General features: G+C 37.6%; 2 protein-coding genes and 1 long non-coding RNA gene across 8 annotated transcripts in view; 2 read left to right on the top strand and 1 right to left on the bottom strand.

The window, feature by feature from the left end:
- LOC103508614 (notchless protein homolog 1) overlaps positions 1 to 9,700 on the top strand; it is a 19,440-nt gene extending 9,740 nt beyond the window's left edge. For 2 of the 3 annotated variants that reach the window (XM_026823179.1, XM_026823177.1), the window contains exons 7-11: positions 1,881 to 2,009; positions 5,567 to 5,684; positions 7,012 to 7,115; positions 7,403 to 7,529; positions 8,229 to 8,375. In XM_026823179.1, coding sequence (XP_026678980.1) covers positions 1,881 to 2,009; positions 5,567 to 5,684; positions 7,012 to 7,115; positions 7,403 to 7,529; positions 8,229 to 8,241 — 491 coding nt within the window. In that variant the 3' untranslated portion in view covers positions 8,242 to 8,375. Of the gene's footprint in view, positions 1 to 1,880; positions 2,010 to 5,566; positions 5,685 to 7,011; positions 7,116 to 7,402; positions 7,530 to 8,228; positions 8,376 to 8,689 lie in introns of those variants that run through there. The other variant, XM_026823178.1, reaches the window with a different exon arrangement.
- Positions 2,017 to 2,881, top strand: LOC113467156. Its single transcript, XR_003391327.1, has 2 exons — positions 2,017 to 2,366; positions 2,699 to 2,881. It is a non-coding gene; the product is annotated as an uncharacterized LOC113467156 (long non-coding RNA).
- On the bottom strand, positions 2,407 to 4,910 carry LOC103508612 (mitochondrial E3 ubiquitin protein ligase 1-like). Of its 4 annotated transcripts, XM_017443835.2 has the most exons (5): positions 4,700 to 4,910; positions 3,508 to 4,069; positions 3,235 to 3,293; positions 2,635 to 3,082; positions 2,407 to 2,471 (listed from the first exon to the last, which is right to left on the bottom strand). In XM_017443835.2, exons 2-4 carry the CDS (start codon positions 4,031 to 4,033, stop codon positions 2,636 to 2,638), a joined length of 1,032 nt encoding a protein of 343 aa, XP_017299324.1. In that variant the 5' UTR covers positions 4,034 to 4,069; positions 4,700 to 4,910; the 3' UTR covers positions 2,407 to 2,471; position 2,635. The 4 variants fall into 4 exon arrangements, with proteins under 4 accessions (XP_017299324.1, XP_026678983.1, XP_026678982.1 ...); XM_026823182.1 differs by lacking the exon at positions 2,407 to 2,471 and having other exon boundaries at positions 2,615 to 3,082; positions 4,715 to 4,910; XM_026823181.1 differs by lacking the exon at positions 2,407 to 2,471 and having other exon boundaries at positions 2,615 to 3,082; positions 4,711 to 4,910.
- Positions 9,701 to 10,003: the final 303 nt, after the last annotated feature.

Here is a 10,003-nt window from a genome sequence, read left to right on the forward strand (position 1 = left end):
TCCGATTTTTTTTTTTTTTTTTTTCTTAGGTATCCATGATTTCCCTCTTCTGAGAAGCCAATTTTCATTCTTAAAATAAATAATAATAAAAGAATTTAGTTTCAAAAGTTAAAACTATAGGTGGTGTTCAAAAGTTAAAACTAGGTTTTTTTTGTCTAATGCTATTTTTTTTTTCTTGCCACCATGTCTATAAAAATATTCTATGTATCAAATTTTATGCATCGCATGACGTCACAGATTTATTCAGTTCAATTAGAATGAAAAATGAAGAACCTTTTTCCGACGTTAAATGATTTTTTTTTTTTTTTTTTTTTTTTTTTTTATTCTGAGCTTCATTTTGTGTTCTGTTCTGAGTTCTGAAAAAGAACATACTTTTCAAGAGGTTTGCTAGAGGGAACTTTAACTGCTAAGGTATTATTGTCTCCAAAGTGAAGAGAGGATAGGAGAAAGCCAGCCGTTTCGAGAACGAACCATATCTGTTCAAGATAAAATCCGCCTTGGCGGGAATCGAATCGCTTAGAAGGTAGGTGTGTCACCCTTCAAGCTAGCTAATTGTTAATTTTGCCATAACTCTTGACTTTGTTATAACAGCAGAGGACAGGAAATTTTCTCAACTCTAGGCCTGGGGTCATTTTCAAAGTGCTTTTAGGGCTGGATTAAAAAATAAAACTGTCCATCTATGTTGTTCTCAGGACAGGACCATCAAAGTGTGGAGAGCAAGTGATGGAGTGATGTGCAGGACTCTAGAAGGCCATGCACATTGGGTGAACACATTGGCACTGAGTACAGACTATTTGATGCGAGTAGAGGCGACATCTACTGGTGGATTCAAATATGATCCAGCTAATCGTGAGTCCACTTTTACACTTTCATCATGATTTATTTGTGGTGAAGTTGAGATCTTCTTCACAATTTTTTGGATATCACAGCATTACTGAGAGCCTCTATTACTATTCCCTATATTTTTTACTTTCTATTATTTCTTTTTACTCTGGCATTCCCGCCACTGGTCGCTACTCGATTAAAGTAAATACTCAATTGTCCTCATGAGGCTGAGTGTACCCCGAAATCCAAGCACGGAGCCGAAAAAACTTCGATTCCCGGACAACTTTTGTTCATATCATGGCATTATTTTTACATGGTCGATCTCTGTTGTTTTTTGGGGCAAATTTTGTAGGTAACTAAATTTTGAGCCACTTGTTTCAATAATCTTTTTACACGGGTAATGCCGCCACCCGTCGCTACCCAATTGATTTAACTAATCCATTGTCCTCCCAAGGCTAAGTCTACCCCAAGCCCAGAGCTGGAGAACCTTTGACAACGCCGGGAATCGAACCCAAAACCTCCGATTTGCAAGCCTAGTGTAATACCCACTCGGCTATAGATGTAGAATATGTAGATCTTATTGGATTGTGTATATTTTCAGCGGAAGAAAGTTCAAAGCATGCCCTAGCCAAGTACCAAGCCCAATGTCCTGAGGGTAATTACTTTCTATTAATTACAAACCTGTAACCTCTAGGCTACAGTGAAATAATGCTCAATTCATGATGGTTGTACTACAGGTTTTTACATGGCTTACACTTAACTTGAGATGAGATCTCTTTTGTTGTTTGGGTCAAATTTTGTAACTAAATTTTGAGCCACTTGTTTCAATAATCTTTTTACACGGGTAATGCCGCCACCCGTCGCTACTCAATTGATTTAACTAATCCATTGTCCTCCCAAGGCTAAGTCTACCCCGAACCCCAAGCCTAGAGCTGGAGAAACTTTGACAACGCCGGGAATCGAACCCAAAACCTCTGATTTGCAAGCCTAGTGTAATACCAACTCGGCTATAGATGTAGAACATGTAGATCTTATTGGATTGTGTATATTTTCAGCGGAAGAAAGTTCAAAGCATGCCCTAGCCAAGTACCAAGCCCAATGTCCTGAGGGAGAGAAACTTGTGTCCGGTTCCGATGATTTCACTCTCTTCCTGTGGAACCCCGAGAAGGAAAAGAAATCTTTGGGTGAGTGCTTACTTTTTATTTTTTAATATGGAATTTTTCTTTTAATGGGTGTTTATCAAATTGTTAAAATAAAATCAAACATTGATCATTTCCTCAATCTACGTTAGACAATGATATCTACTACAAAAAGACAAATAAACCTCAGAAACTTAACATGATATCAGTAAACTCAACAAAAACAATGTTTTACTTTTAAATCTGAAACTACGACAATCCAAAATTGAAGATATCCTATTTGAAATGAAAGTTCAAGCCAGCCAAAAGAATAGGTTTTTTTTTTTTTTTTCAAGTATGTTAGAGATAAGTTGGTATTCTCTCTACAATAGGCGTTCTACATATGGGACAAAGGGTCTGTAGGTTCTCATTACAGTCTTCAACAATCCAAAATTGAAGATATTCTATTGTTCCTATTTGAAATGAAAGTTCAAGCCAGCCAAAAAATAGGTTTTTTTTTTAAAGTATGTTAGAGATAAGTTGGTATTCTCTCTACAATAGGCGTTCTACATATGGGACAAAGGGTCTGTAGGTTCTCATTACAGTCTTCGACAATCCAAAATTGAAGATATCCTATTTGAAATGAAAGTTCAAGCCAGCCAAAAAATAGTTTTTTTTTTTTTTTAAGTATGTTAGAGATAAGTTGGTATTCTCTCTACAATAGGTGTTCTACATATGGGACAAAGGGTCTGTAGGTTCTCATTACAGTCTTCACAAATACAGAAATGCCCACATGGCATAAGCACTATTTCTCGTTCGTTGGTTTGACAAATGACACATCTTAGCTCCTCCACAACTTCCCTCTCTCTCACAGCAGCTCTCCTTTGGTGTCGGGTTTCTTTCATATTTCGATCCCTCTCCTGTTTCTTTTTCCTGGCTTTATATTTGGCATAGATGTCTCGTCCTGCATAGAACAGAATTGCAGCTCCAATACACCCAAACATGATAGCAAAGGCTTTGCATACCTTTTTGTTAGATTCTAGTTGTGTAAGAAGACTTTGTACACTTTCAGAGATGATATACAGGGGTTTGTCTTCAGGAGCTACGACTGTGTATGAGTTATCTTTGGCTACTACTATGTCTCCAATGAGAACATGATAGCAAAGGCTTTGCATACCTTTTTGTTAGATTCTAGTTGTGTAAGAAGACTTTGGACACTTTCAGAGATGATATACAGGGGTTTGTCTTCAGGAGCTACGACTGTGTATGAGTTATCTTTGGCTACTACTATGTCTCCAATGACACTGACCACAGTACCCACTTTGAGCATTTCTTCTGTTGTCTGGATCCCTGAAATATAAGGAGAACATGAGGAGGTTTTACAAATGAATGTCTTTCTACTTTCTAAAGATAGAGATTTGTATCATGAAGATATCCTTGTAATGGTATTTCATTATAAACATTAAATTAGGTTTTCAGGTTATAACTCTTTGGTTATTTTACTTGTTATCAACCATCATCCCTACCAACATAGTCTATGTATTTGTACAAGAAGTGTTCTTACCTCTTTGACGGCTCCCAGAAGCAATGGCCACAACCATATCCATTACACTTGGATTGCTTGGCTCAAATTTATCATATGTTATATTCATATCCAGTTGATCCGCACACAATGCATCTTGTACGACTATTCTAAACTTATCATTCACTAAACAGAATGGAGACGTGTTGTTTTTCTCATGTAGAACCCTTGTATGTTCACCCCAGAATCCATATCTACCCCGTGCCACAACATGTTCCGATATGGTAAACCTTTGTACAACACCTGATATTGAATTATCATACAAGCTTGTCAGTGGGTTGCCTATGGGTGTTACGGTTCCTTTGACAAGTCCATAGGTTCTGTTGTTCTCAAGTTCATTGTATTTGTAGACCACATTTTCTCCTTTATACTTGCTTTCTTGAATGTGATTTACGTTGCACCTGTATTTATTATACCCATATGAGCTGATTCCAAACAAGACTAGATCAACAGCTAGAAGGCCAAGTTCTCTAGCATGTTGGGCTGCATATTCTTTGAGTAGATCCATTTTGCTTCAAGTAACACAGATAATGTTTTGTATTGCCTGTGGATAAATAAGGCAGTGTTTCTTAATTAGTTTGGCCCGCGGAACCCTTTTCAAAAGGTGAACATCTTTGCGGAACCCTGAACTTTCAAGATTGCACCCCCCCACCCCCCTTATTATAAAAATACAACAAGTTTTTTTTATATAACCGCCCGGGGCGGATTTTATCCTAAACAGATAAAGTTTGTTCTCGGAACGGCTAGCTTTCCTCCTATCCTGTCATTCTTCTCTCTTCGATTTCGGGACGATAAGACCTCAGATGTTACAGTTCCCTCTATCAAACCTCTAAAAAAAGCTGTGTAAGATGAAATACCTAGTCTAAGATGGTCGTTTTGAAACTGCATTTTATCTAGTGCTAGTGTATGATTTTTCCAAAATATCTCGCGGAACCCTTGCCGTCAGCTCGCGGAACCCCTAGGTTCCGCGGAACACCAATTAAGAAACACTGAAATAAGGTACACTTGTTATTTCGAATAACTTGTCTGCAGCTAATGATTTTTTTTTCTCCACTTTTTCTTTGATCAAATTAAAACAATCACAAATATTTTCAATTGTTGGGCAAACTTATAGCCTACTTGGTCCTTTGCTCTTTTTAATAGGTACCTAGTTATAGTTTTGTGAACCACTTACCAAGTACTTACCTACCAACTAGGTATGTAGGAACTTTATCAAGCTCAGTACACAATAACCTTGAACTATTATTAGAGTGAGTTTTAGGGGTTTTTCAAGCCGGACATTTCTTTAAGAATATAATAATACAACATCAAACTGTCCTTTTCATTGGAAGGGAAAAAATAATTCACTCTGCCTAGGATAATGAATAATCTTCTTTTTCTACTCTTTTCCATATCATTTTCAAATGTTAAACTTTTCAAATTTTCGCGGGTCGAAGATTTTAATGTGGGTCAGCTGATAGGATCCGTTTACAAGATCCATGCCTCGTTTTGAAAGGATCTGCTCACATGATGCGAGTCTCGACTATTTCTTTTCCTTTTTAGTGAGAAAAGGAGGTCAGCATTAGAGAAGGCCAGCTGTTTCGAGAACGAAAACCTTACACAGATTCTGTGACTCGGGCGGGAAACGGACCCTCGACCTTGTGCTTAAAGGGCAGACGCGCTACTTTTTCTTTGCTCTGAAGTTTTTTTTTTTTTACATTTTCTTTGCACTTAAATGAGTTTCCAACATTTTCTCTGCTCCCTAACGTGTTTCAGTGTGGAATATGAAAACAAAGAAGATAGAGCAAGATTTGCCCGGACATGGAGATGAAGTGTATGCAGTGGATTGGGCACCAGACGGGGAGAAAGTAGCTTCGGGAGGCATATTATACCGATAAGGGACAGTTCTCCCTAATCGGGATCGTAATCTGGTTTTAAAATTTGGCCCTTAGTGTTCATGCTGTTTTTGATTCCTATTGTAGTTTTAAGTAACTTCATACATACTTTCTAGTTTCTTACTTTACTTACCTACAATTAATTTATTTATTACTATTTTTTTCAGCTCGTATGACTGGACATCAGCAACTGATAAATTGCGTTGAGTTCTCTCCAGATGGCAGAATCATAGCATCAGCCTCCTTTGATAAGTCTATCAAGCTATGGGATGGCAGGATAGGAAAGTAAGTTGTGCTTTGACTGTGACATATATGTTATGCAGAACTGAAAGATTAATGTTTGATGCTTAAAGGGAAAAAAAAAAGTTTGGTAACTTAAGTACAAAATAAAGGCACAAACGTCCTTACATGATAAAATAGCGCCTTTTTCGAAATTCGGAGAAAAAAAAAAAAAAAAAAAAAAAAAAAAAAAAGTCTGACTCATTTATGCAGAACTGAAGGATTAATGTTTGATGCTTAGAGGGAAAATAAAAGTTTGGTACCAAAATAAAATAAATTAAAAAAAAAAAAGTTTGGTAACTGAAGTACAAAATAAAGGCGCAAAGGTTTAAAGGTTGGTTTAAAAAAATTAAACCCATCTTTAAATTAGAAGGGAAAAAGTGCCAGCCTAGTGAGCCTGAAAGGTATCGCTAGGTTGAGCGTTCGATTCACGCCCGTGGCGAATTTTATCTCAAACAGATAAGGTTCGTTTTTGGAATGGATGGGTTTCTCCTATTTTGCCTCTTTTCTCTTCTTCCTATGGGGACTTTTCACGTCTTTTCCTTTGTATTACCACCTCTCACGTCACTTACCACCTCTTCATGATAAAATCTATCATTTTGTAACCAACCTCAGTGGTGTAGTGATTAGCTCGGTGGACTCTGGATCTGCAGGTTAGTGGTTCGAGTCCAAGTCAAGTCATAAAATTTTGCGTAGTGTATTAAGCGGGGAACGACATTTGTGACAAGCATTTTTTATTTATGCTTAACACTAATTAAATTCCTTTTTTTTCTATCATTTTGTATACTTTTTATTTGTTTTCAGATTTATCACAACATTAAGGGGACATGTACAGGCAGTTTATATGGTCGCCTCATAGGCATTTACAAAATTAAATTTAAAGGTTGGTTTAAAAAAATTAAACCCATCTTTAAATTAGAAGGGAAAAAGTGCCAGTCTAGTGAGCTTGAAAGGTATCGCTAGGTTGAGCGTTCGATTCACGCCCGTGGCGAATTTTATGTCAAACAGATAAGGTTCGTTTTTGGAATGGATGGGTTTCTCCTATTCTGCCTCTTTTCTCTTCTTCCTATGGGGACTTTTCACGTCTTTTCCTTTGTATTACCACCTCTTCATGATAAAATCTATCATTTTGTAACCAACCTCAGTGGTGTAGTGATTAGCTCGGTGGACTCTGAATCTGCAGGTTGGTGGTTCGAGTCCAAGTCAAGTCGTAAAATTTTGCGTAGTGTATTAGGCGGGGAACGACATTTGTGACAAGCATTTTTAATTTATGCTTAAAACTATTAAAATTCCTTTTTTTCTATCATTTTGTATACTTTTTATTTGTTTTCAGATTTATCACAACATTAAGGGGACATGTACAGGCAGTTTATATGGTCGCCTGGTCTTCCGACTCAAGGCTATTGGTCAGTGGCAGTGCAGATTCCACTTTGAAAGGTTGGTAAACAAAGTTTTTTTTTCCAAGAGGTTTAATAGAGGGAACCGTAACAACGGAGGTCTTATCGTCCCGAATTCAAAGAGAAAAGGAGGTCAGCATTAGAGAAGGCCAGCCGTTTCGAGAACGAACCTTACGCAAATTCTGTGACTCGGGCGGGAAACGGACCCTCGACATTGTGCTTAAAAGGCAGACGCACTATTTTTTCTTTGCTCTGAAGTTTTTTTTTACATTTTCTCTGTACTTAAATGAGTTTCCAACATTTTCTCCGCTCCCTAACGTGTTTCAGTGTGGAATATGAAAACAAAAAAGATAGAGCAAGATTTGCCCGGACATGGAGATGAAGTGTATGCAGTGGATTGGGCACCAGACGGGGAGAAAGTAGCTTCGGGAGGCAAGGATAAAGTTCTCAGATTGTAAGTTTCATCAGTGTTAGGCCGCGTTTTACGAAGTCGGAGTTGGCTTCAATTCTAGATTGAACAGGGTATTAATATTAACTTAACACTATCAACACATAAGAATAAAACTTTTTTCTCTAGTGGATCTTGTAGAAATTTAACCACTTCTAACTCCGGACCGGTACTGAGTTAATATGTCAAATAATAGTGAAAATAGTAGGAAATTTTGTTTTCTAACTAATCGACAGCACCCCGATGCACTCTGACGTGGAGGGACTCAGATATTAGCGAAAAAGAGAAGGGTTTGGTCAAGTTTGGTGTGACATGAATGTAAGCCTCGGCTCTCATGGGTTAAGTATAGGTCAATCCTAGATTGATCTCGATTCTGAATATTTGCTAGTTAATTTGGAGTTGAAATAGAGGATATCTTGCCTGCAAGCGAGCTACTTTAGGGAAGTTGATGTGACGTCATTGCGTACGGGAGCGTACGTTGTGACGTCAGCGTACTAAATTTACCGGCATTTCTCTAATCGATTTATCTCGGGATCTAGAAGTTGTAGAGGAAAAAGAAAAGTTCCCCAGGTCCTAATTTTTGTCTATTCTTTGACTTTGAAACCTTACCTAAGTCAGAGCTACTGGTCTATTGTAACCAAGGGATTCTGTTAATTATAAGCTCTGACCAAAACACATTACTAACTCCCTGATTATTCTTTTCAGGTGGCAAAACTAATTGCACGTTGCGCTGTTCAGAGTACTGCCGATACTTGTTGGACTCACTGTTCTCCCGATATTGACCGCTTGTATTCATACTTAATAGTAAGTGACATATTATGTAATATATGTAGACTTACCTAGCTACTGACAAGATTTGGATAGAGGATATCTTTCCTGCAAGCAAGCTTCTTTAGGGAAGTTGATGTGACGTCATTGCGTACGGGAGCGTATGTCGTGACGTCAGCGTACTAAATTTAGCGTACTGGCATTTCTCTAATCGATTTATCTCGGGATCTAGAAGTTGTAGAGGAAAAAGAAACATTCCCCAGGTCCTAATTTTTGTCTATTCTTTGACTTTGAAACCTTACTTAAGTCAGAGCTACTGGTCTTTAGTAACCAAGGGATTCAGTCAATTATAAGCTCTGACCAAAACACATTACTAACTCCCTGATTAATCTTTTCAGGTGGCAAAACTAATTGCACGTTGCCCTGTTCAGAGTACTGCCGATACTTGTTGGACTCACTGTTCTCCAGATATTGACCGCTTGTATTCATACTTAATAGTAAGTGACATATTATGTAATATATGTAGACTTACCTAGCTACTGACAAGATTTGGATACCCCCGGATCTTGATGGTAACTCAGGGTGGATTTCACCAATATACTAGACTAGATTGACAAGATTTGGATACGCCCGGATCTTGATAGTAACTCAGGGTGGATTTCACCAATATACTAGATTGACAAGATTTGGATACCCCCGGATCTTGATAGTAACTCAGGGTGGATTTCACCAATATACTAGATTGACAAGATTTGGATACGCCCGGATCTTGATAGTAACTCAGGGTGGATTTCACCAATATACTAGACTAGATTGACAAGATTTGGATACGCCCGGATCTTGATGGTAACTCAGGGTGGATTTCACCAATATACTAGACTAGATTGACAAGATTTGGATACGCCCGGATCTTGATAGTAACTCAGGGTGGATTTCACCAATATACTAGATTGACAAGATTTGGATACGCCCGGATCTTGATAGTAACTCAGGGTGGATTTCACCAATATACTAGATTGACAAGATTTGGATACGCCCGGATCTTGATAGTAACTCAGGGTGGATTTCACCAATATTTTTGTAGCCCTTTGAAGGCCTGTTAAGCTAACCGGCTGTTAAGATCCATTTGTTTTGTATAGGTTTAACAGGGCTGTTAGGCTAACAGGGCTATTAAATGAGAGACAAAAAAGTAGGTTGGTGAAACCCACCCTTAATCTTAAAAATGTTGATGACTGGGGGCTGAAGAGTTTGGATTCAGAAGACATTGGTGGCTAGTGAGTAATACCTACAACCAAAATGATAAAAATGGTGGAATCAGAGATTATGAGTAATCCAACTCGAGAAGTGACGTCATATTAACGTCAAAATATTTACGAAGTGCAAACTGCGATCTTGATTCAAGAACAGCCTTGAAGCCCTTGAGCAAATGTTTGCTTTCAAAAGTATTTTCCTTGCTTTCAAATAAGTGACTTACCAAAAAGCTGGTGGTATTGGATTTTTAATTATTTTTTTTTTTTACCCTGATAATTACTGGATTTACATAATATATAACTAGAAAACACGGAACAGTTGCAAAGGTAATAATATACCTTACTTATCTATTCGACTGAAATATACGCGTTCTCAAATGATTTTTCTATTTTGTTTTATTTATTCACCAGAACGTTTTATTTTTACTAGCATTGATTTATTTTTTACTTTACCTCAATAAA

Source organism: Diaphorina citri, unplaced genomic scaffold (assembly GCF_000475195.1).
Source record: "Diaphorina citri unplaced genomic scaffold, Diaci psyllid genome assembly version 1.1 scaffold416, whole genome shotgun sequence".
Lineage (NCBI taxonomy): Eukaryota > Metazoa > Arthropoda > Insecta > Hemiptera > Psyllidae > Diaphorina > Diaphorina citri.